The following is a 27,023-nucleotide window of genomic DNA, read 5'->3' on the forward strand; positions in this document are numbered from 1 at the left end:
CTTTACGGCAAGGCCCAAGATGTGAGGGAGGAAAGGGAGAGAGGAGTTGAAGATGACTCCAAGGTTTTTGGCTTCAGATGCGGAAGAAGGGGGTGAGCCCATAGAGGGTGGCCAGAGTGAAGGGAGGAAATAGGGAATGTGAGCCCCAATGGGAAGGATCTCAGTCTTGCTGGCATTGAGGCAGAGATCATTGGAGGAACACCAGGAGTGGATAGCGATAGTCAGTCGGGATGGTAGAGGAAGAAGCGAGAGCATCAGAGGGAAGTTTGAAGAAGAATTGGGTGTCATCTGCATAACACTGGAAGTGAGGGGAGAAAGTGGAGATGAGGTGAGCAAGCGGAGCGAGATAGACATTAAAGAGCCAGGGTGAGAGGGTAGAGCCCTGGGGAACGCCACAGGTGGAGATAGGGGTAGGAGAGGAGAAAGAGCCCAGGATAACCGGGGAGGGATGGTCAGTGAGAAAGGATGCAAGCCAGTCCAGTGCCGGCTCAGAGATAACCAAGGGTATCATGAAGCCATTTTATGAGGATAGTGGTTGACCGTATCAAATGCTGAGGAAAGACCAAGTAGAATAAGGACAGCAGGAGAGTTAGTGTCAAGAGATGTCAGCAGTTCTTCACAGGTGTTCAGAAGAGCAGTTTATGTGCCTCTTGATGGTCATAATCCAGATTGATGGTAGTGTAGGCAACCAACGAGCACAGTATGCTGGGCTAGTTGGGGGGGAAAATCAGCTTCTCCAGGAGTTTCTCAAGGAAGGGAGTAATAGAGATGGGGTGGTAGTTAGCCAGACACGAGGGGTCGGCAGAAGGCTTTTTCAGGAGGGGTCACATGAGAGTGCTTGAGGGAAGAGGTGAAAGACCCAGTAGCAAGAGAGCGATTGCAGAAATCAGCAAGTGCAGGGGCAAGGGAGACAATGCTGTCCTTAATAGTTCTGGAAGAACAGGGGGAGACCTGTTTGGAGGAGACCTTCATAGAGCGGACAACCCTAATGACCTTGTCCGATGCGATAGGAGAGAAGGAGGCGAGAAGGGCGGAGGGAGGTTGGGAGGCCAGGGATGGGAGGAGTGGGAAGAAGGGGAGGAGGAAAGAGTTTTTGCAGTGAAGTGGGTGGGCAGTGGCCAGGGATGAATTGTGCCTCGCTCCCAGCCTACCTACTTCATTGAGTGAGGCCTGACTGCTCAGCCAATGATATCCTTTAAAGAGTTTACATCCCCTCCAGAGGGCTGTAGAAAAATCTCCCTAACATTAGATAGAATTGTAAAGACTAGCCAGGCGGATCACTAGATAGAAATGTGAAGATTAACCATGTGTCACATTCAGATACATTTGTGTACATTAGCCATGCATCACACTTCGATAGAACTAGGAAGAATAGCCCCCTAAAAGAACTTTGAGAGTCCCCAATGTGTTAACCACTACGCTCCCCTCCAACACACCTCCTTAGTACTACACATGCCCTATGGGTTAGCCAAACTACACACAAACACACACGTAAGTAACACTCGCAAACAAACAACCACAGGCACTGGACCTTACCCCTACGGATACAACAAACCAGTGCACACAACCACAACCTTAAATACCAGCCAATCTACCCGCAAAACACACAAACACACACCTAACATAACCAGACATTCACATATAATAAACAACACAGGCATTGGGTCTCACCCTTACGGATACAACAAGCAAGTGCCCGCAATCAACCCATCTGCAATCCAACAAACACAGATGCCAGTTTCTCCTGGTTCTGGACCTATCTTATCAGTCCACCCTCACTAACCCACCCCGTCCACTTTATTGCAGAGCCACGTGAGTGCCTGGTGACTGCCTCTGTTGTTGTAGAGGTGCACGTTATACGTCAACAAAACATAAAAAATAGATTTGGAGTAATAAGGCTAAGGATAAAGGTATCACCACTTTTTTGAATAATTGTGCCATAAACATTTACAAACCCTCATCGAGTTGATATTCTCACTTCGTGTAATACCAGGTTTTACAGAGCAGTCCTTCAGATTACTTGGATTTACTTTTTCTTTAGTCACATCTTTCCATAGAGGATACTGCTTTGATTATAGATTCAGTAACTGGGACTGTGAACCAGGTGGTATGTGATGTAATTTCCCCATTCAAGAGAAGTTAGAGTGCCAAACCTAAGTTCTGCATTTTGGCCCTGACCAAAGCAAAATATAACAGCATTGTACACATGAACTCATTGAATTGGTAACATGGAAAGATGGACTTTGGTTCGGGCGTGCTCAAGGCAGCCAGTGTAATGAAATATTCTAGCAGTGACATCACTTCTCTGAAACTCCACAGAAATAAAATGAAATAGAACGAATAAACGGAATATCAGGATTTTGTTTTACTGCCCGTTTTCCATAACCCATAAGTGAAATCACTAGGTGCAACTATGTGGCTGCTCATTGTGCAACTCCTAGGAACAGAGTAGCAGCAAGTTAAGTGCCAAAAGCCCCACAAAAGCTTCACAATTTGCATAAATATGTTGAACATGCAAAATCCACTCTTTTCAGTCTTATGAATTCACCACCATTTTAAACAAGCAGAGATTCCTCTGCCTTGCTACCCATCAGAAACATTTAAAACCATGTGACCAGCTGTGGGGCCCTGGAAAACCATTATGTTCTCCAACAGGAACAAAAAACCAAGTTCAGCCTAGGACTGTTAAAAGAGTGGCCCCACTGGGATATTTGGTGAATTTGATAACCGAGTCAGGACAAGTTAATCACTGTGATTTTAATCATTCAGTCCCGGTAAATTATGTCATATTGCCCATATAACAGTGTCAGGACGGGAAGCTCTACTACAAGTTCTTACCTGCAGAAACTATGCAGGCACTCCCGCAGAGTCACACCTTCACCAGGCTCCAGGGTCACATAGCAGACTGGGCAGTCTATGGCATCATCAGTGGGAACGAGGCTCTGTTCATCCACTTGTATGAGGCGCTCATAGTTCTGGGTCCTCTGCATCTCCCTTACCTACAAGGCAACACATGTATGGTTAGTCTCACAAAGATGAAGACAAGGTTTCATTTAACAAGTAAGCTAGAGCGTTGTGGAAAGTGAAATTCAACGCCAGTTAAGGTTTATAACATTTTTTTTTTATGTAAATACAGAGCAGGGAAGAGAGGCGTCCAGTCACAATGCCGCTAGCTTAGCTCTCCCCAACCGTCACCTTTAGAATATTAAGTGGCTCAGGCGTGTCTCAATGGAGAACCAGCGCGAGCCACAGATGCAACATATCTGCCTCCTTTGCATTAACAACAACAAAGAACAAAACTTTAGCACATTACATAATCCATGTATTTCATTGGAGGACCCCTCAACAAAGATCTTGTTCTCCCGCTAGTTTGCACCACACGCTCTGTCTCCTCCTTATCTTGATCACACTTGCTGCTGTCTCTGTGTTTCATTCGTCTCACCTACAGGAATATTCTTCTGTTCATTCTCTCTTTGCCCTTCCACCAAATCCTTCCACGGACCACTCATTCCATCCTCACTTGCACTTCTACCCCCATGACTCGGTACAATCCTATTCATATTCCATCTATCTCAATTTTCGAACTGCACACAAGTTCCTATCCACTCTTTCACCCTCGTAGGACTTGAAAATCTAGACAATCCCTTTACCGTCTTTTCAGGTATTGACTCTTATCCAATCACCTCTTTGTATACCAAGCATTTTCGCTCCAAGTTTGCCATTGGTATATCCTTTCTGCTCAATTTGTTTATTGCGTACTCTGTCATGCAACTCTTTCTGCATCTCCCCATTCCACGGCAAGGCAGCCTCCCTTGCATTAACTGAAAAGGAGTCACCCCCGTTACACTGTAAGGAGTCGTATGGTATGAAACAATAAATGTAACAAATTCACTCTTAAAGTTCCAATTATTTTGTATGCACATCTGAACCAATTCTTTCAACATTCTATTACATCTTTTTATCATGCCATTACCCTGTGGATGGTATAAAGTAGGACAAACATGTTCCACACCATGGTTACTTAATAATTCTCCCATCTCTTTTGATTTGAATTGAACTCCACTGTCAGATACCAATTTCTCCGGTGCTCCCACATTAGCAAATACCTTCTCTAACAGAGTCTTCACATTCATAGTATTCACCTCATTCATGGGTTAAACAACTGGTCACTTGGAATAATAGTCCGTCACACTAACCAAATATCTATAATCATCCGATAACACTTGGAAAGGCCCTGCTATATCTATGGCAATTTATTTCCATGGACCTACTGGTAAATCCACTGGATTCATGTGACTCACTCTTGTGCTTAGTACCTTATCACTATTGTGACACAGAGCCCAGGACTTCACCACACTTGACAAAAAGTTCATAGTGTGGAAGTTTGGTATAGACATATTGGCCGGAGTCATAGACCCAGATTTTAGAGGGGATGTAAAGGTGTTGATCCAGAACCATGGGGAAAACCTATTTGAAACAAAACCAGTAGATAAGATAGCCCAGGGGATTCATGAAAAGGCAGTGTTCCCACGGTGTGAAGAAGTAAACCAGATTGAGGAGACAGAAAGAGGGATTCAGGGCTTTGGGGAAGCGGATAAAACCTTAAACATCCCGAATCTCAGGGATGATGAGACAACTCTCCTGCCGGATTTAGCATTTGCCCACCGAAACAATTCCATGCTCGCTGAAGCTTTCCTACAGGCCCTACCCAAAGAAGGATGGGGGAAAGGCAGCCCTTTCTTCTTCCTAAAGCAGGGGCTGTTATACAGAGGAGACACCACTGTGGATGGTCTTGTCCGAGTCCATATGCGGCCACCAAATGTCTGCGCCGATTGCCCTTCATGCGCAACCTTGATTACTCTCACCCTCAATGATCAGGGAGGAATTAACACCTCACCTCTCAACACATTCTCCTTGAACACAAATCGCATCTGCTATTTTCTTCATTGAACCCAATTCCCCTTTCAAGCTTTTCTCAGGTGGCCAACCCTTGATACAATACTCCTTTTACTTGCGTTAATACCACACACTTAGACATTTCTTTGTGCCACTCATCTTTTGAAATCACCCGGATGTAACTTAATTTCTAATTCACCCTGTTGAATCCAACCCAGAATGGCTGCCCCTGAACTCGCCATCTACACCTTAGCTCGTGTTTTCCTTCCATTATATTCAATGTTACTAAACACATAACCCAAAATATCAATCTTTCCTCCTCCATATCCTCCTGGATTAATATCAGACGTATACATTTTGCACTCTCCAAACACATCCTTAAAGTCAACAAATTCTAAAATGGTATACCTGGAACACGAGTCCGCCATTACTCTCTTCATGTGTCCATCAAATGAAACAGAACACCAAGGCCTTTCACTATCATCCTGACTAAGTCCTCCATTTATCATCTGAACGTAGTCCACCACTTCATCTACTCTGCTGACAACATTGCCTTCAATATAGTGTATCTTGCTCTTATGTCTCACATAGCACATCCTTACAAAGTGACCTCTTCCTCCACAATTTGAACACTCATTTTCTAAGGCTGGACAGTCTTTGCAGTTTGCAAGTTGATCTTCTTTGGCACATCTGAAGCAATGGCTCCTGCCGCTCCTAGATTGATGCACGTATGAACTCTGTACATCCCTTCTAATTTTTTGCATTTCTTTTCTTGCTGGGCAATGGTGTACAAGTCATCTTTCTTTTCTCCTTCAAGCACCTTAATGCTTAACTCCAATGCTTCAATAATCCTATCTCTATTCAGTGTGCAAATCAGGATTAGCTCCTGTCCACAGTTTCTCTCTAATTTTGTTATAAGCATTCATCAATATCTGGTCACGCAAAACTTGTTTGGGTGTTATTTTCTCAAAGCCACACTTTGCAGACAGACCTCTTAAGGCGTCCACATTACCATCAATACCTTCACCAGGTATCGGTTTCCTTGAATAGAAATTGAAGCGTTCAAGAACTATATTAGTCTTCTCCACAAATCGTTCTTTCAACCTTGACACCCATCTGGTAAATTATTTGTCCTCTTCCTCCTCCTCCTTGCATTTGTTCCACTCACTTCCATATTTTAATAGGCAATCTTCCTTATGCATTCACAAATCTTCTCTTATTCTTTTTTGAAAGTCAATATTTTCTTTTCAATTCCTTAAAATGTGTTCTACACTCTCCTCTGCTAAATAACTACAATAAAATCCTTCTCTTCGGCCCCTCTATCCCCCTAAATGCTCCTTGCCGTTCTGCAAAGTGTAGCTGAAGTTCCTGGGTCTCACAAGGTTAATTTCTTCCCCCAAAAAAACTTTCATTTGAGAAGGCGGAGTTGAAACATGCCAGCGTGCAGCGCAACGTGAAGAGAAACACAGCTCAGTTAGCACCGATGGCTTGCCTTTCACATCCCGTTCCTCGTCGCCACTTTTGGAAAGTGAAATTCAAGGCCAGATGAGGTTTATAACATTTATCCTATGTAAATGCAGAGCAGGGGAGACAGGTGGCCAGTCACCGTGCCGCTAACTCTCCCTAACTGTTATCTTCAGAACATTCAATGGCTCACGCGGATCTCAACAGAGAATCAGCGTGAGCCACAGATGCAACAATCGTGTGTATACTTTTGCTGCAGCGTTGTTTCTGTGGTATACAATGAGAAAATCCAGCTGCATTGAAGAACAGTTTGAGCTAAAGTTGCTAGTGAATTACGTATGGTTTCCTATGAGAGAAGTAATCTGTCGTCGGGTTGGAAACCTCCCCGCTCATCTAGTGGGTGGTGGGCACTTTGATCTGTGCTTGTGAGCAATATGTTCTCTACTAGTAGTGGCTTTTCCAGAGGGCAGCGGGAGGCCCACACGGGAGGAAATGGATCTTCCCCAGCACCTGTGTGTGTGTTTGTGTGGGTTATTTTCCTATGGATGTCTGTGAGAAACCTGAAGGTGTCTCACCCGCTTGTCCCCAGGGATCTGTAATCCAGGTGGCCAGGACACGGCCATCGCTATTGGATCCAGTTCCTGGAGGTGGACCAGTGCGGGAGGATCACCTGGATGGGGGGTCTTCGGGGAGTGGAAGTGGGACCCCGAAGGGTGAGACGGGGTATCCCCTTCCTTATGACACCTTTTGATACCTAGAAACTCACCCTCCCTCTTTTCCAACACACTTTCCCACAGAGAGTTCATTGTGAGCGACAACGGACTAACACCAGAGCTGTATACCTGACATGTCCCAACGCAACGGTCAGCAGAGTCAGGCAATCACTGATAATTACACCTGACTTCCATCACACTTTCACACACGGCTAAAAGGCGGTGCACGAAAGCACACTCTGAGCAAGGCAAAATGCACGAGGAGCAATTCCGACATGGCTGTATAAACCGAGACAACAAGGAGGGAATTACCCTTGCCCTTTTCACCAAAGGACCGCAACTTTCAAGAGGCCTCAGGGAAAAGAAACATAAGACCAGGAAATGCAACTGGCGAACAGTGTAGTGTGTGTCAGAAGTGCACAGGGCCCTCCTGCATTGATAGCCACGGCGGAGAGAAGCGATTGCCACTGTGGTACTGCCCTTGACTCCGACAGCAAAGCAACGCCAGCGAGTTCAACACAGCTGGTTAGTTGGAGAAACTGATAGAAGACCGAATTGTGTTATTATCTCACGGTTGCAAGTGCAACATTGTATGAAGAAAGGAACTGTTTGAACTTTATGAAACCGACATACGTACCAGATACAGAGTGGTCCAGCGTCATGTGGGTACTCACTCAAAGGTCTCTGTTTGGTACCCTCCCCACCCCTTGAGCGTGTACAAATTATCGAACTGTGAAATCGTAGTGGCCCCGACGCTGGTTAAGTTGAATCCTGGGCACATTCGAAAGTCTTCCATTGTCTGTAAACTGAAATTGGTCTGAGCCCGGCTGAGCGAGATCCTGGGTGAACGGTAACTCACCCGAGAAAACATTGTTGTGGCAAGTGTGAACCCGACTGAGGGCTGCCTACGAATTAAAGCTGGTCTGAACCCGACTGAGGGAAGCTAATTGTGAAAATAGGATCTAAGCCCGGCTGAGGGGGATCCAGGGTGAAGAGTGAATCTCCCGACTTGAATATTTGGAAAGGAACTTTGTTTGTTGTTTCTGGTACATCAGGCCCTTTGAAGCAAAGAGACTTGGGCACAGAAGGCCCGATGTTGGTAAAAGGAACTGTGACCTTGTGTCGAAGAAGCCCAAGAGTGTGCTGTGCTCGAGTGACCCGCCTTATCCTGTGCTAAAAACGTGGGAAAGGGAGGCCAACGACCTAAACATCCTGACTTATCATTTCGTGAACACTTCTTTCTTTCTGTGAACATTATCCCACACTATTTGTAGCATGGCAGGGAGGATTGGCATTTCTTTTTAGTATAGGCCCTTTTTGTAGTTGACTAGACTCTACTAGGACTGTATTATTATTATTTGATGGTCATAGTTTGATCCCATCTTAGATTTAGGTTTAGATAGGCATTTCACACACCCGATAAAGTTCAATACACACCCTGACACTGTGATCACTTGTGTTTGTCTTACATTGATACCATGCTTTCCTTACATGTCCTACAATGTCAACCCCACAGTGGAAGGAATGTGTTTAGGTTTACGGGATGTGAGATTGTCTTTTGCACCTCATGTATGAATGGGCAGTGGGTAAAGTGCTAATTTTAAATTTTCTGAATGCACAGAGTCCATTATAGACATCCCCCACAACTAAAGCGTTTGTAGGTGCTGTTGCTAACAGCAAAACCCTCGAAACAACCCTCAAAACAATCCCTTCAACAATATATTTCAGAATTGTGGATGTTTGGCAGCAGTGCCCCACAGATGAACAACAAAGGAAACCAAAGACAGGGGAGATGTTAGAACAGGCCCTAAAAGACACACAATGTACTAGCAGACAAAACTGGGATGACAGAACAAGCTAGAATGCTAAAAGTCACTGGGGCAAAATCTTAAACTTGCAGATTACCTAATTTTCGTAAACAAATCCGAAGCACAGGCAAACACTCACCAAACACAGGCTGAATTACCACAAGGTGGAAAAAGAGACTGTGTGACCAAGCTCAAACAAGAAGATCAAGGAGGACAGACTCTGTCACTCTTGGCACATAGAGATACTTTATCATTGCCAAGCCATAATCACTGTTGCAGAAACAGAATATGTAAAGGTCTGCACCAAGCACTTCTGCACTGGGTGGTCAGTAATGAGTCAATTGGCACAGACAATGCCCATTACATGTGTCTTCAATAAAAGTAGATCTACCAAGCTTTCACATCAGCATCATGTGCCCCTCAGCAGAGCAGAGGAAGCACAACAGTCTTCTGCAGCATGGACTATACTATTGGCCCTGCATGCTCTTGTACCTTACAATAAAAGTCACGTTAGGTGACAATCCAGAAGAACACCGGCACAGAGGTGCATAATTTCTATGAACAAAAGATAAATATGGTCATATCATAAATGTGGTGCCAGAAGTTGAATCATACAGCACAAGCACAAAACAACTGCATGAATGATCCTGTGTTTAACCGATCAGGGAACAAAATTGCCAAGCAGCCAAATACAGATTGCCAAAACAACCAGGACTAGATTATGTTTCTGAAATGAGGGCAGCTTCATAAATAATGTTTGGACATAGTGAGAGCTCAAGGTGTCCTCTGTTATACTCGAGAATGGGTCTGGGCCATGGTTCCACGGGTGATGGTCTCATTCATAACTGTGATTTTCATGGTATGTAAATAAGTCACAGTAACTAGTGAAGTTAAAATATCCAACATGAGACACTTAATTAAATCAGACTCGGTCCTGTGAACTTTAGCTAGGTATTATATGAATCGGTTTATAATGAAGGTAACCTTTTTTAATCTTCCCTTTTTTATAATTAATATTTAATTTCTTTGATTGTTTTTGTACACTGCCCAAGCCACCTTTTGTTCCCTTCATAGGACTTTTAAAGTCCGAGGGGAATAGTGACAGGACGTGCAAGTGAGCTTGATGAAGTAATGATAAGCTTGGGTGACAAACGTGTTTAGTAGAACTATGGGCTTAGAATTAAGTATATGTGGGGTTGTATACCTGTAATGAGGATACAGAACAGATTCCTGGAGATGAAAGTGGACAGTGATAGTCTGTGAGGGAATGGAGCTTATGAGCACACATTCAAGCAGGCCCTCTTTCCTGTACACTTTGAGATAGTCCTGAGAGGCACAGAGATGTGTTGGGTCTGCAAATGCTGCAAGAAAGAGTACAAAAACAAAATGGCGGATGGAGAATGTGAGTACCCCCAGATCGTGGTGCCATTGCGGAGAGGAAGTCTGAGTCCCAGCCAATCCCTTGAAGAATCAGACATGGGCAACCCTTTCCAGTGCAAGTAGTAGATGAAGAGGCAGCATGCAAGAGTACAAAATGAAGCCCAAGATGACAAATCATCTGTTTGGTGCTGGAGGAAGGATACTGGGAGCAGAGTGCTGGCCGTCAAAGACATGGAGATATAGGGAAACTAAATAGTTCACGTTTATTTAAATTTATAACAGAACACATTTTAATACAGCCAAACAAAACATCCAGGAATAAAAGTGGTGTGTACATTTGACATCAAGAACATGCCTAATCCTACATCAAGCTGCCCATTTCTCTCCAGGGGAAAGACACAGGAAACACAAGACACTCAAAAGAATCACAAGGGCAGAAGGGAGAAAGTTCAAACAATATATATAAAAAGGTTGTCTTCTAAAGCCAACTAGTCCATGGAGTGCCATATGATCAACGTAATGTACTAAGAATCCAAGACGCCCACTTGCTGAGAGGTGTGCCAGGAAGTTTTGAATAGCATTTGACACATGAAGTGTTGAGAAGCCAGTATGAGTAATACCCACATGAGTTGCTGAGGAGCAGAGACAAGCATTTGAGGAAGAAGGAGCTGAGGTCTTGCAGGGCACTTGACATATACAGTGCTAGCAACCCAAGACAACACTTTGATGTCAAGAGGCACTGAGGAACTTTAAGAACACTTGTCATGTGAGGTGCTAGGACATCTGGGAAAACAGTCTTAGAAGTGCTTGGAAGCCTTTGAAACACTGTAATTCAATAGAACCCAATACACTAAAGGCTATTTCAACCCAGAAATTATTGATAACCTTAAAAGGTGCTCGATCTCAGAGGAAATCAGGGCACTTGAATCAATGAATTGAGAACCCTGCGGTTTACAGATTTGAAAAGGGAGTTGTGAGAAACCTGAAGGTGTCTCCCTGACTAGTCCCCATGGATCTGTCATTCAGGTGGCTAGGACATGGCCATCGCTATTGGATCAAGTTCCTGGGGGTGGACCAGTGTGGGAGGATCACCTGGATGGGGGGTCATCGGGGAGTGGAAGAGGGACACGGACGGGTGTGACGTGGTACACCCTTTCTTAGAACACCTTTTCCCCCATCCTACCTCGTAGAACACTCAGAAGTTCTACCCCCCCCCCCTTTCCAACACAAACCCTTTCCAACACCAGGGCCATTTATCTGACATGTCCCAACACAAGGGTCAGGCAGAGTCCGGCAATTAACAATAACTACGCACACCTGATGGCCCTTTCCCTTCCGCACAGGGATAAAAGGCGTAGCATGAAAGCACACTTCGAGCAAGGCCGAATGCAAGAGGAAGCAGCTATTCCGGATCAGCAGTTCAAACGGAGGAGAAAGGCGGAGAGACCTGGAGGGACAAAGAGGGAATTGCAATTGCCCTTTACAAATCAGATCTGCGAAGCCTCCGAAAGGGAAAACATAAGACCGGGAAGTCCAGCTTGCGTGTGGTCTGACAGGTGTCAATGGTACATGGGGCCCTGCCACGGTGATAGTCAAAGCGGGGAGAAGCACTTACTGCCGTGGTGCTGTATTTGACTCCCGAGACAAGAAACATCAACAGTTCAGCACAGCCGGTGAGCAGAGAAAACAGATAGTAAAACCGAACTGTTTTGGGCCCAAGGTTTCAGGCAGCAACTGTGTTGAACAAAGAACCTGTGTAATTGAACTTTAAAGAAACCCTAGTAAGAGGTTCAGAAGCCGAGTGGTCAGGCGTCGCGGGGGCTCATTCGAAGGAGTCTGACTGAAGCTCTTATGGGTTTTGTTGTTTTTGTTGAAACTACGAAAACCAAGAGGCCTTAGGAGAGGCTATTGTGGAGTATTAAAGTGGTCCTACGAGGGTTGAGCAAAACGCCTCGTACACTCAAAAGTCTTTGACACATTGGAGAAAACCGATTGAACTGGCAAACTGGCACATGTGAACCAGACAGAGTTGAGGCTAAAACAGTGATATACTTGTGAACATTGTGATGACAGGTGTGAACCCGGCTGAGGGATGTCCACAATGGATAGTTGGTTAAAAAGACATTGAGACTGTTGAGTAATACATTTTTGAGTGAAAGGCCATAGTGAACACGATTGAGGGAGGCCAACGTTGCAAGAAGGATCGGAGCCGGCTGAGAGGGATGCAAGGGGCGAAGAGCAATTGCCCAACATGAAAGATTACCAAAGGAACTTTTGTTTTGTTTGTTTATTGTTTATGGTTCAGCAGGCAAGAGATTTTGCAGGAAAAAGACTTGGCCCCATAAGGTCCTGACAGTGTTAAAAGGAATTGTAACCTCGTACTGGCGAGGCCCAGGGGTGTGCTGTGCTCAAAGGTCCTGCCTTGTTTCGTGCTAAAAACGTGGGGAAGGGAGACCCCCGGCTATAACATCCTGGCTTATCATTTGTGAACACTGCTTTCTTTTCTTGAGAACACTATCCCACACTCTTTTTGAACTTAGCTGTAAGGATTGCCAATAGTTTTTTTTTTGTATAGGCCCTTTTATTTGACAAGACGCCACTAGGACAGTCTTATTATTATGTGATGGTCGTAGCTTGCTCCCATCTTAGACTAAGGTTTAGATTAGGCGTATTTCCAACCGATTTATACAGTTTAATAAACACCCTTGAACTGTAATCACTTGTGTCTGTCTTTACTGTTGCCACCATGAGTTTCTTACAGAGTGAATACCTTGTGAGGCCTTGGAGTTAGCAGTGTTGAGACTGTTGGGACACATTTGAGTTATTCAGGTTAAAGTGGGTATAAACGTTACAATTCTTTTCAAGACCAGTACATATGAGAGTGGTATACTGCAAGAGTGCCTCTCACAGCAAGAGCAACCAAAGACGATAAGTTGTTTATATGGAAGAAAAGAAGACCAAGGAAACCCCAGGATCTTGCATCTTTGCATCTGGTACTCATGGTTGCCCTGAATCATGCTGTTCCCATCTTCATCTTGTATACTGGCTTGCAACATTATGTGTTAGTACTGACTTCTGCAATTGTATTCGCTCTCCACTCTTGCTTTTCCACTCTTTTTGACTGCTTACTCTCTTTTCTCTCCTCCTTTCCCTTCTCCCTTTTCCTATCTCCTTCCCTTACTTTCTTCTATGCACTTACTCTATCAGAATTGTTCCTGGACCTAATATGATAGCAACCTCGTCTGTTTCCTCCACCCTCCCATTACTGTTTTTTTCCTCCTCACAGCCCCTCCAGCACCATCTGAAATGTCGTCAGGCCTAGTATGATAGTCACTTGTTTGTTCCTCCCCTCCCTTTCTGCACCCCTTTCCCTCACCTTTTGTTTTTCTCTGGCTCTACCAGAAATGTTGTCAGGCCTAGTACGGTAGTCGCCTGTCTGTTTCCATTTCCTTCCACTCTCCCCCTCCCTTCCTTATCTATGTCTTAGCTCCTGCACTATCTGAAATGTCGTCAGGCCGAGTACGATAGTTAATTTCACATCCTTAATGTTCATGGCCTGTAAGAATGTGGTTGTATTTTCCCTTGTTCCCTCCCTTGCCTTGAAGCGCTTTGAAACACATTGTGTATAGGCGCTATATAAATAAACAATCATATCATATCAGGATCATGGTGTTGTCAATTTTCGGTAACAATAAATTGGTTGGCAGGATTAAAGAATGTTAATCTAAGGAAGCAGCCCGAGGAACATCACATATCTTACTTGAAGGTGTGGCAAGAGGTGGAGGCGTGGGAAAACTTCACTGAGAGCACAAAAGACTGAATATGATTAAATAAGAATCTGAACTGAAGAAGGAAACTAAGTTATCAATTTTGTATCTTTATGAAACACTGCAACACAGGTATTCGTGGCCACAGTCGTTAGTGAGAGTCACATCTCTATGACGGATAGCGAGAGTCACATATATATATATATATATATATATATATGGGATACATTACTCACCGTAATCGTATTTCTGATGCTTGTATCTGCTTAGATTCACATGCTGTGCATAGGCCGACATCTAGTGGAAGCTGCGGAGTATTACAGTTTGTTTTTCGAAGTCGAAAAATGGGCGTCGACACAGGGCGTGCCAGTAATACTATCCCTAGTGTGACGTCCCCTGTACCCATGATCCCTCACGCGTCTAGGATCCCCAGATTGTGTTTTTCCTGACATGAGGTAGCATGAGGAGTAGCGTGAGTACAGATAGTCCAAGCAGATAGACAGAAAGGTAAGACTACAAGCAACCATGCGCCTTCTCTCGGAGGGGAGGAAGGGTGGGTCGCATGTGAATCTAAGCAGATACAAGCATCAGAAATACGATTACGGTGAGTAATGTATCCCTTCTGAGGCTTGTGGAATCTGCTTAGATCACATGCTGTGCATAGATTAGCGAGCAGTACCAGAAGAAGGAGGTGGGATGTGAGAAGGGTCATGAGCAAACAGGTGTCTTAGAACCGCTTGTCCCACTTGTGTATCTGCCTTGGAATGAGTGTCAATGCAGTAATGCTGAGTAAAAGTGTGAATAGAGCTCCAAGTAGCTGCTTTGCAAATGGTGTCAAGGGGAACATTTGCAATGAAAGCCAGAGTGGCCCCAATGCCTCTGGTAGAGTGGGCCCTTGGCGTAAAAGGCAGAGTTTTTTCAGAAAGAGAGTAACACAGCTGTATACAGTTGATAATCCACTTTGAGATAGCGCCCTTAGAGACGCGATCCCCCTCTCTGCCTGTAGCTACGGAGACAAACAGTTGATCTGTTTTCCTTAGCGGTCTGGTTTTATTTACATAGTATAAGACCGCCCTACGCACATCTAGGGTGTGTAGTTTCACCTCAGCTGAGCTTTGTGGGTTTTGGAAGAAAGCCAGAAGCTCGATGGACTGGTTTACATGGAACTTGGATATGAATTTTGGTGAGAATCTAGGGTGTGTGCGTAAAACCAGTTTGTCCTTGTGGATAGTAAAGAAAGGATCTTGCACTGACAGAGCCTGAATTTCACTGACCCTTCTTATGGAGGTAATGGCTACTAAGAAGGCCGTTTTATAAGTCAGGTGTTTGAGACTACTTTTATGCATGGGTTCGAAGGGGGGCCCCATGAGCTTAGATAGCACCACATTGAGATCCCATCCTGGCGGTGGGTTCGAGATAGGAGGGTGAAGTCTCTTTACTCCTTCCATGAAGGCTTTAACCACTGGTACTTTCCACCACGAAACCTTGTTATGGGATGTGGTGTAGGCTGAGAGGGCTGCCAGGTGTACTTTCAGAGAGTTAAAAACCAACCCTGCATCCAGCAGGTGGAGCATGTATGTTACAACGTTGGAAGGAGTGCAATCAACCGGGTTGATTTGTTTACTCTGGCACCAGATAACGAATCTTTTCCACTTGTCAAAGTAACAGTGCCTTGTATTTGGTTTCCTGGACTCTTTTAGAATGTCCATACACCTCTGTGGTAATTTGAGATGTCCAAACTCTATGACTTCAGGAGCCATGCTGCTAGGTTCATAGAGTTGGGTTCCTGATGCACTGTTTGACCTTGTTGCTGGGACAGAAGGTTGTACCAGGCTGGGAGTCTGATGGGCTCGCATACCGCCATCCTGCGTAGGTGTGGAAACCATGGTTGTCTCGCCCACATGGGAGCAACTAGGATGAGCGTCATCGATTCCTTGTTCATCTTGTACACCACCTTCCTGATGAGAGGAGTTGGTGGGAAAGCGTACGCAAACATCCCTGACCAGTTCATCCACAGGGCATTCCCCTGGGAGTCCGGTTGTGGGAACCTGGATGCAAATCCTGGGCATTGTTTGTTTTCGCTTGTGGCGAATAGGTCTATAGTGGGGAAACCCCACTGAGAGAAGAGATCTTCTACTACGTCTTTGTGAAGGACCCATTCGTGTTCTTCTGGGAGGGAGTCTCTGCTTAGAGCATCCGCTAGGGAATTGAGCTCCCCTGGAACATGTTGCGATGACAGGAAGATGTTCCGTCTGAGTGCCCATATCCATATTTTCTGGGCAAGCTTGGACAGATTTGGCGAACGAGTCCCTCCTTGCTTGTTCAGATAGAACATGGCTGTCGTGCTGTCCGTCCTGATCTGCACCGACAAGTTTAGTAGATGGGGCTCGAACGCCTGCAGCGCTCGGAATACTGCCAGAAGCTCTAGCAGATTGATGTGGTTCTTGGCTACTGAGTGAGACCAGAGACCCTGAGCTGTGTGGTGGAGATGGTGAGCTCCCCACCCCGTCAGGCATGCATCTGTAGTCACCACTGCCTGTACTTCGGGATCGTAAAAGGGTTTCCCCTTTGCGAGATTCTCTCTTGTCCACCAGTGTAGGTTCTGTACGAGTGTTGGCGAAACGACCACTAGATCGTCCCACTGACCACTTGCCTGAGACCACTGTTTCGCCAACCATTCCTGCATGGGACGCATGCGCAGACGCGCGTGGGGGACCAGGTAAATGCATGACGCCATCATGCCGAGTAACCGCATAGCTTTGCGTACTGTTATCTGTTGACCTGACTGATAATGCGGAATTTGCAGAAGTATGTTCCGAATTCTTTCTTCCGAAGGGAAGGTCAATCCTTTCTGAGTATCTAGGATAGCTCCTAGAAACTGTTTTGAGGTGCTTGGCACCAGACTTGACTTTTTCTCGTTGATGGAGAAGCCTAATTCGTGGAGGAGGTCGATGGTCCTCTGAATGTTTGACCTGCAGATTCCTGGGGTTTCCCCCGTTATGAGCCAGTCGTCCAGATAAGGGTACACTGGGATTGCCTCCCTGCGTAGGTGTGCAGCTGCCACCGCCAGTACCTTGGTGAATACCCTTGGTGCAGAAGCTATCCCGAAGGGCAGTACCTTGAATTGGTAGTGGCGACTGTCCACCTTGAAGCGCAAGTATTTTCTGTGCGCCGGGAGCATGGAAATATGAAAATAGGCATCTTTCATATCCAAGGTTGCCATGTAATCCCCCTTTTTTAGGAGTGGGATTACCTCTTGTAGTGTGGTCATACGGAATTTTTGGGGCTTGACATACTTGTTGGCAGGCCGTAAGTCCAAAACTGGGCGCATTGTTAAATCTTTCTTTGGCACAAGGAAGTAAGTTGAATAGATACCCTTGTTTACCTGGTGTCCCGGGACGAGTTCTATCGCGTCCTTTTCTAGCAGAATGGCGATCTCCTCGAGGAGGATCTTCTGATGTTGTAAAGAGTGGACTTTTTGTCTTGGAGGATGGTTTAGGGGACGTTGCAGTAGTTCTATGCAGTACCCATTGGATACTGTTGACAGCACCCATCTGTCGGATGTTATCCCTTCCCATGCCTGGGTGAAACTTGATATTCGTCCCCCTACTGGGGTTGCATGGGAAGGGACCCTGAACTGAGCGTCACTGCTTTGGTGGAGGCGTGCCTCCTCCTTTACTGGGGCTGCCTCTGCCTCTACCACGTCCTCTTTTACTACCCCTACCATACGCCTGGGTAGACTGTTGTGAGCTGGTGTTCCACTGTGTACCCTGGGTGTGGGAGTAGCTATTTCCTCTATTGGAATTTTGGCCGCGGGGGCGACGAAAATTGCCATTCCCTCTTTGGTTAGGTGGTTTGGTAGTTAACTGGCCAAGGGATTTGAGGGTGTCGAATTCTTCCTTAGCGTTTTTTAGAGCGTCCTCGACTGCCTTCCCAAACAGGAGATCACTTTCCACTGGTTTGTCTAAGAGCGCAGCTTGTGTTTCTGCTTTGAATCCCGACTGCCTCAACCAAGCATGCCTTTTGATGACAGTCCCCTCTGCTATAAGTCTACCCGCATTGTCAGCGGCGTCCAGAGTTGCTTTTACAGTGCAGCCTGACACGTTCCTTCCTTCCGCACAAATGCGAGCTAGCTGGCTTTTAAGGGGTTCGGGAGCAGAGTCTATTAGTGCTGCCACTTCTTCCCACTGGTGACAGTTGTAGCTAGCCAACAGTGTGGTGGAATTCGCGATTCTGGCTTGGTAGGCTGCCGTGGAAGCTACTTTCCTGCCAAAACCATAAAGTTTTTTACTTTCTTTGTCGGGGGGAGCCTCAGAGGAAGATAATGGTGTACCAGCTCTTTTGCGGGTGTTGGTTACTACTAGAGAGTCTGGCTTAAGTTGACCTCTAATATATAGGGGGTCCGACTGGGCTGCTTTAAACAGCTTCTCCACTCTCGGATTTACAGGTCTTGTCAGGTTTGGGTTGACAAGGGATGGTGCTATTCTGCGTTGAACAGATTTTAGGATGGGAATGGTCTGGGCTACTGGCTTCCTTTCCCCTATTAGTTCTTCCGCAAAGTCCCTTTCTTCCTGGACACCTTGTGTGTCTATGTGGAAGTGGTTAGCTGCCCGAAAGAGCAGTTCATTCAGGAGGGGCTGATTATCTATTGGGGAGTCAGACACTGGGGCTTCCCTTTCGACTGGTGAGTCCATTCTGAAAATATCTGGGCTATTTTCTGGCTCATCCTCGTCTTCGTCTTCGCCGTAATAATCTGATCCTGCAGGATCTTCTGGCGTGTCAATTTCCTGACCTTCTATCAGGGAAGAGTTTCCTTGGTCTGTAGGGAAGAGGTAAGAATAGGGTTGGACCTCGATGGGGTCTAAAGGCCTAAATGGTGTCTCGACCCGGGGTCTTTTATTTGAGGGGATAGGGTCCCTTGACCCTGAGGGAGAATCTTCCTGAGGGTTTAAAGCTAGGAGTTGTTCAGGGTGTCTTTCGAAAAAATTCGCCAAGGAAGACATCCTTGACATTACTCTGTCAATGTCCTCGCATGACCAGAGTTTTGAGCTTGGGGTGACCTTGCTGGGACTTTCTATGGATTGGCCCTGAGAAGACTTGGTCAGTTCTTTTGTAGTGGAGGACTGCAAGGGTTGTTTCCTTTGCTGTTTACCCCCTTCCCCGTGGGTGGAAGTGTGTTTCCCCTTTCCCTTATCTTTCGACGCCTGGCGTCGAGGATCGGAGGTGGAATCCCTGTCTTTCGAACTAGCCTTCGAAACTGGCCCCTCTTTACTCCCAAGTGATGTACCCTTTTCCTGGGGTGCAGGCTGGGGGTGGAAGTCGTGTTCGTCTCCGGACGATTGATCTTCCGGGATATTAATGGTCGAGGCACTCTGTGCAAGTGTGGAGGCTTGCCTGACGTCGTGCGGCGACCTCGACCGGGACCGCCCAGAGGACGTCCTTTCGGACCGCTCCTTCTGTGCCTCTTTCCGAGGTTTCGACGACGTCGAATCTCGGGTGGATTTTTTGTGTTTAGCGTGTGTATGTGTAACGCTTTTGTCGCCGGGGGACTTCCCCATAGTCGCCGGGACGGACGACCTTCCGAGGCCGGGGACGTGCGTTCGGCTGTCCTTCGACGCCTTGGTGCCCTCGCCGTCCGAAAGTTCGGCGTCGCTGCCGTCGCTGAAGGTACCCTCCGCCTCCATAGCTGCTAGCTTGGCGTGGTGGGCCCAACGCTTGGTGGAGCGGTCCTTAAGAGTTTTGGCCTTAAACCTACTACAGGCCCTGCAACCCGTCTCGGGGTGGTCTCTGGGTAGGCAAAGGTTGCACGTAGCGTGCTTATCTACCCAAGGGTATTTCTTATTACACTTGGGGCAAAACTGAAAGGGCGTACCCTCCATACGCGCCTGTGGGCAGCGGGCAAGTGTGTGTAGGTAATAAGGTGTCGAGTGTGGAAGTGTACCACCCCCACTCTCCCTACTTGTAGGGCCGAGGCCAGCGGCCCAGGCCCGAGCCGAGGCGGAAGCCTCAAGGCCCAATCCGTCGGGTATTCGACGTTGATCTCCTCCCCGGTTCGGCGTCGAGATGTTGATCGACGAAAGGTTGGCCAAACGGGGCAAATTAGAATTAGTTTAGAGTGAAAATATGGCAAAGCCAGGGAACTCCGATGAAGTGCTTCCGACCAGAATGGCGGAAAAAAACAATCTGGGGATCCTAGACGCGTGAGGGATCATGGGTACAGGGGACGTCACACTAGGGATAGTATTACTGGCACGCCCTGTGTCGACGCCCATTTTTCGACTTCGAAAAACAAACTGTAATACTCCGCAGCTTCCACTAGATGTCGGCCTATGCACAGCATGTGATCTAAGCAGATTCCACAAGCCTCAGAAATATATATATATATGATGGTGTGAATCATAAGTGTATGCCGAATGGAAAAGTTGGCTTTTCATTCCTTTCTAGAACTTCAAGAAGTTAGCTTTGAAGGGGAGGGGCTGAGGTAAGAAGGCCCATAATAATAGTAGTAATAATGGTAATAGTAGTAGTTTGTCATTTATAAAGTGCTTTTAACCCATTACTATGGCCGCAACGTGCTTGTGGCTTTAACGCCCTCGGGGACCGGAGTCCATGTATGTAGATTGTTGGACTGAAGTAGAATGTGGGTGCACATTAGGGGTTAGGTGGGCTGGCCGTGCTCCACTAAGCAACCCAAGAAGGTCAGGCATAAGGATGGGTTATGGGGGAGGTCAGGAGATTTAGAGAGTGCAAGAGATTTATGTGACCAGCTTCACAGAAATTTGTCCTAGGTTGAAGCTGCATTCTAGTGTCGGAGATTTGTTAGGTGTCCAGCTACACCGACTTTTGTCATAGGTCCTAGCTGCAGTCTGATGGCTGTTATGCTTTGTGTATTAGAGTGGGGCATGGATGCAAGTGGGTTGGTTTCCGTGCCTGCTGTTGGTGTCCACCTAGCGGAGTTTGACTACGTAGCTTGATGCTTCGCTCAGCGCTTAGCTTTTTGGTGTTGTTGAGGGAATTTGAGCCGTCCCGACTGTTCTGAGGGTTGTACTTTACCTTTCAGTGGGAAATATTCTGGGGTTAACGAAACTGTGACAGAGGCGTATGGCGCAGTGAAGAGAGAGAGAGAGGGGGAGGGAAGAAACTTCAGGGAATAACCACGTTTTGAGGCCCTTTCTGAAGGAGAGGTAGTCTTCATTGCGGCGTATGTGTAATGGAAGGGATTTCCAGATGAAAGCGGCTTAGACGGAGAAGGCAGATCCTCCCATTCTGGTGGAGTTGTAAGGGGCGATCACTGTTGGAGAGCTATACACCATCTTCACCCAACTCAGGTACCCTGGTCGCATGCCGTATTCTTTCAAAGCCGCCATCATCCAAGGCCAGCTCACAGAGTCAAAGGCTTTCAATGCATCCAGCGAGACTATTGCCATTTTGCTGGGGTCGCCCTCTGTCTGTTGTTTAATATGGTGGAGTCTCTTGTGGTTATCGGATATATTCCTGCCTGGGATATAACCAGTTTGATCGGGGGGTATGAGTTTGTTTATTACCCTTTTGAGTTGGTTTGCCAACACGGCCGTGAGAATTTTGCTGTCCTGGTTTAACATGGATAAGGGTCTGTACGACCCGCATTCCGTGCTCGGCTTATCAGGTTTGAGAAGCAGAATAATTACTGCCTCCCTCAGGGATTCCGGCAATCTTCACCTCTCGAACGCTTCATTTAGCATAGCCAGCAGCGGGGGGGAGCACTTCTTGTCCATACGTTTTGTAAAACTTTCTGGGGAGCCCGTCTGACCCTGGGGCTTTGCTCGTGGGTAGGTGCAGTACCACTGTCTCTAATTCCTCTATTGTGATTGGGGCCTCCAGGTTCTCCCTTTCTTCCTCGTTTAATTTAGGTAATCCTATGTCTTCCAGTGTCTCCTGAGTCTCTCGTTCTGCAGTCTCCACTGTGTCTTCATAGAGACGTTTGTAGAATCTGAGGAACCCCTCGTTCACCCTGTCCTGGATGTTCCAGATCTGGCCTTCTTCTCCCATTATCTCCCTGATTACTGGTCTTGGTGTCTCGTTTTTATATAGCCATGCTAGCAGCCTCCCCGGTTTATCCCCCCTGCGTGTTGCCTTTCAATATATTTTCTATAGTTCATATTGCAGAGCCTCTCCCAAAGCCCCCTTTGGCTCACTTGTTCGGCATGTAGTTGGCTCACTTTTTCGGCATCCTCCTGTGAGGTACCTCCCCTATTCATTATTTCTTCTAGTTTCTTCTCTGTCTCTTGTAGCTCACGCTCTATGCCCCCTTGCAGCCCTCTGGATTTGGATAGGGCCGCTCCCTTCACTACCACCTTAAATGTCTCTCATAGGGTTCCTTTTGACTCTACACTCCCTGTGTTAGTATCGAAGTACCCAATGATCTCATCCCTTAGGTCCTCTCAGAATACTGAGTCCTGCAGGGCCTCGGCTCTAAGCCGCCATGTCGGAATTCTTGCTATGGTGGGCTGATGTCTCCACTCCAGGACCAAAGGGGAGTGGTCCGATAATATTCTTGCCTTAAACTCTGAGCCCATCATTTCCCCTACAAGTTCTGAGGCGAGGAACATATAATCTAGTCTCGTATACAGGTTGTGCGGGGCAGCGTAGTGTGAGTAGTGCCTATCATTCGGGTGTTGCTGCCTTCAGATATCCTCTAGCCCTTAGTCTCTCAGCAAGGCCTGTAGTGCTTTTGCTGCGGGGGTGGGTTTATCTAGTTTCGTGTCTGACCTGCCCATTTTAGGGTATAGCATGCAGTTAAAGTCCCCTCCCCATATAATCGCGCCTCCCATATGGGGGCTGATTCTGCTGTATAGTGTCCTGAAATAGGCCGCTGTATCTTGATTGGGGGCGTATGTATTTATGATACTCCGCTCGCTATTCTCCAGCAGCCCCCGCATCACTATCATCCTCCCATCTGGCTCCGCCGTGGCCTGAAGCATCTGGAATGGCACATGAGGTGCCATCCATGTTACCACCCCCCTGGCGTAGGCTGTGTATGTTGCTCCCATGGTGGTCCCTCTCCACTTTTTCTTGACCACCTCTAGTTTCTCTTTGGTGAGGTGGGTTTCTTGCAGTAGTGCTATGTCCACTTTATGCCTTCTCCCATACATCATTGCTTTATTCCTCTTCAGGTAACTGTTGAGGCCTCTCACATTCCAAGTTACTATTCTAAGACCTCCCATTGTCATCCATATCTTATCCCTTCTCCCTCCCTCCTCGTTCTTCTCTCTGATTTTGCTTGGCATGAATGTGGGCTCATTCCCAGTCCCTTTTCAACATTAACTCCACCAACTAACTCCCCACCCCCCGTACTCCCCAACTAGGTTCACTACACACATTCCCTCCCCTCTCTACTCGTCCCCAACTGATGCCCAGCTCCATCCCTGGATTTCAGGCTCCCCTGCATTTGGTCCTGTCTCAGTGTGCCGAAATCAGAAACCCATCAGGGTGTTACCGATCTGTCGGTAACCTAACTAATCTAATCTTGGGGGTATGAGAGCGAGTCTCCTGAGGCTCCTGTGATTTTGCACTATATCTCCGTGCTTGAGCATTCGTGTTTATGCAGCCGGTGTTGCATCTATCCCAACTGGGTTCGCCCTGTCTTATATTCTAGTTCCAGTGTCTGGTTCTGCAGCACCATAGGTGCCACAGTCTCTGTTTTACTTATCTGCACCGTCTTCTTTCTGGTTGTCACCTTCCGATGGGCAGTTCTGAGTGTCCAGCCACTCTGACGCATCCACTGGGGTGACGAAGAACAGTGCTCTATTTTTGTGGTACACATTCAGTTTGGCCGGGTACATTAACATGTATTTGTAGCCTGCTTCCCACAATCTTCTCTTCACTGACCCATAGTTCATTCAGCGTCTTTGCACCAGCAGTGTGTAGTCTGGGTATGCCGTGATATTCGCTGAAGCCCTTTGTATCGTGCCTCCCTTACGGAAGTGTTCTAGGATTGTTTCCCTGTCCTGATAGTTCAAGATTTTGCCAATTATTGGTCTTGGTGGGGCACTTGGCGGTGGCCTCCGTGTCAGGGCCGTTCCACCACAAATCCTTGAGTGAGCACCCCTCCTCCTATTTCTTGCAGCAACATCGTCTCAACGTAGTCTGTTGGGTTTGATCCCTCTGCTCCTTCCGGTAGTCCCACAATGTGTACATTGTTTCTCTGGGTGCGTCTCTCCGCTTCTTCTGCCCTATTTTCCAAATTGCTCACGTGCTGTTCCAGGATGTGTATCTCCGATGTAGGAGACGCACATGCAGCTGTATTCGGGGTCACTTCCTTTCCCAATTCACCTGTGCGGTCTGCTAGTGCTCTGACGTCTTGTCTGAGGAGGTTCACCTCTTCCTGCACTGCGCCAACTTTAAGTTCCAGTGCCGCCTTCAGTTCCACCATGGCCAACTCCAGTTTAGTTTCCCACGCTAGTTTCAGATCCGCGATTGCTTCCAGGATCTGGTGGTCTTTGCTCGCTGTGGCGGTATCTGTGACGGAGGCCTTCTCCTTGCTCCTAGCCCCTTCTGCCGACTGCGGTGTTCTTGCATATTTTTCCAGCGTGGATTGTTTGCCCTTTGCATTGGTCTGTTTGTTCGCCATCTCGGTGTTGTCGGATGCTTCAATTTGGGCTCTCGGGAGTGTGGTCTCCAGCACTTCAGGGCTAGTCCAAAACCAACTATGATGTCTGAGGGAGGCTGTAGTAGAGGTCCTCGTATTCTGTTTGTGTTATTTTATGAGTGGGTTGTGTACCGTGTCGCCTCTCGTTCGGCCAGGTCTCTCTGGACGGTCCGTCACCTGGCCCTTCCCTATGTCGTGTTACTCCAGTGCTCCCTTGGCAGTGCTGTTGGACGGTGATGTGCTATAGCGCGGCACTGCCCACAGTGGCCCGTTGTGGTGTTTGGCTCACTACCAACCTTGCATCTGTCCGTCCCTGTGGTCATCCCGTGCCGTGTTGACTGCCTTCACTACATGACATGGGGATTGGCAATGTGTTCTGTGTCCCTTCACGGCCATCATAGGACAAGCTTCTCTCGGCCCTCGCAGTACCATCAATGTCCCCAGATGGGCAAGGCTGTTTTGTTCTATGTCGCTTCGGCAGCTGGTTCTGGGTATGTCCCTCTGGGGACAGTGCTACCCCCTATTCAGTGGCTTCAACATGGTGTTTCATCGAGACCCATCTATCTGTCCATTTATAAGATTCTCGCCTGGTGGGTCGGCCATCGGTTTGTCTTTTTGCTGCTCTACTATTGACTTCTCTGCGCAACAAGTGTCATGGGCGTCTCGTAATTGCAGGCTGGTTCGTAACGAACAAAGAGTTTTAAGCCGTTCAGCACCTGGTGTGATTAGATGTGCTCCAATGTGGCTCTTATGCTCTTCTGGTCATGAACAAATATCCCAAGAGGGGGGAAGGGCGTCCCCCTAGCGCTGCTTTATCTCGCCATCCACAGCGCACCTTGCGTTCACTGCCTCCTTCAGATTTTATTGCGACTGCTCTCGCGGCTACCCCCTTGCATCCGCCATGAACATGCCCTTCTTCGTTGGTCCACGTGTACAATGTTTTCATGTGTGCGTCAGTGGGTCCATGCAGCACTCCTGGGGCTTGTCCTTTCCCAGCGCATTACTGTCGGTCCGTGACTACAGTGTTGTTGCCCCTTGTAGGTCCTCATACGTGAAGCACCGTCAGTGTCCTACGAATGCCTGCAACAATGTATCTGTCGCAGCATTTGCGGCCTCTCTTGCGTCTTTCATAGGAGGCGCTGTCAGGTCTCAGTATTTATTATCACAGCCCGTTCATATTGGCGAGCCTTCCTCGCTCTGGGGGCACCCCATGACTCCATGTGACGTCCCGCTGCAGGCTTCTTTGTCCGCACTGGGATCCGAACAATCATGCTCTGATTCTCTTATCCAGCTGCACGTCTCTTTCTGTTATTCGCGGCCGGTTTCTTATTAACAGATGATGATGATGGCATCTGCACCAGCCGCAAACGTGTTGCTGACCCTCGGTTCCTCTATCCGTTTCTTTGTTCTAAGAGGGCCACCGTTTTGTTTTTAGTTTCGGCGAACGTGGGACATTATTTACGCACAGAATTCGTGCATGCCGGCCTCGATCCTCACAAATTCATTCTGCCTGTGTGCGCTGGATATTCACACAGCTGCTCCTTCTTTTTCGTTTTCAGTTTCTGAGTTTCTTGCACAGTATTCGTCCGTAACATCCAGGATCAACAGGAGCTCCATCAGAGACACATCATTTCACATGGTTCTGTAGCCACGCTCCCTAAACTGGCCCTACCACTTAACAAAAACATAAAAGAAAATAAGTTGAATGCCCTGCACTGGTGTTTCTTCACAAAGGTATCTCTGGCTGTCCCAGGAATCCCTCCCACGTCTGGATCCAATGGTTAGAAGTAAATAAAACAGTTCTACTTAAACAAAACCGATATTGTCAGTCTATCAAAAGTTCCTCAAAATTCGAATCAAAAGTCTGAAGTTCCTGGAAAACTAAATGTCCAAACCTCTTTGGGTGGAGGGATTTTCCCTTAGTCCCTTTCCACCAACTCGGACGATCTCTACCATGTTCGACCTGGCTTCGGGTGGCTCTGTGCTCCCCCTGATATCTGCTTTTCACTATGTCTGTTGTGTTCCTGTGGCTCCTTAGGGTTCCTTTGATCCAATATCTCAATTAGCTCTTTGGGATTCCTATGACCCCTCTCTGCTTCTGGCTCTCTTAGTTTTCTTGGGTCACCGGAACCCTTCAAAGCTTATGCTATGCCTTGTCTTGTTCTTTTTCAGTTTCCCTTTTATGGGGCTAAGGTAGACCTTCCCGCTTCCGTGTTCGTTCCCTTTATTCTCCTCCCTCTGACCTGTTAACATGCGTACCTGTTGTGCTGCGGTGCTTGCTTCAGTGAGGGTCCATCTCATCAGTGATGGTAGTGTTCTCCACGGTTTGCCGCTCTTCTGACATGGGTGCTAGCGGCCTTAGCGTACC

The 27,023-nt window shown here is 47.1% G+C and overlaps 1 protein-coding gene across 1 annotated transcript in view; it reads right to left on the reverse strand.

The window, feature by feature from the left end:
• RBCK1 (RANBP2-type and C3HC4-type zinc finger containing 1) overlaps positions 1–27,023 on the reverse strand; it is a 629,308-nt gene that overhangs the window by 193,785 nt on the left and 408,500 nt on the right. Inside the window, exon 8 of the mRNA XM_069650952.1 lies at positions 2,839–2,999. Coding sequence (XP_069507053.1) covers positions 2,839–2,999 — 161 coding nt within the window. The remainder of the gene's footprint in view (positions 1–2,838; positions 3,000–27,023) is intronic.

This window comes from Ambystoma mexicanum, chromosome 3p, assembly GCF_040938575.1.
Source record: "Ambystoma mexicanum isolate Mex_15411 chromosome 3p, UKY_AmexF1_1, whole genome shotgun sequence".
Taxonomy (NCBI): Eukaryota; Metazoa; Chordata; class Amphibia; order Caudata; family Ambystomatidae; genus Ambystoma; species Ambystoma mexicanum.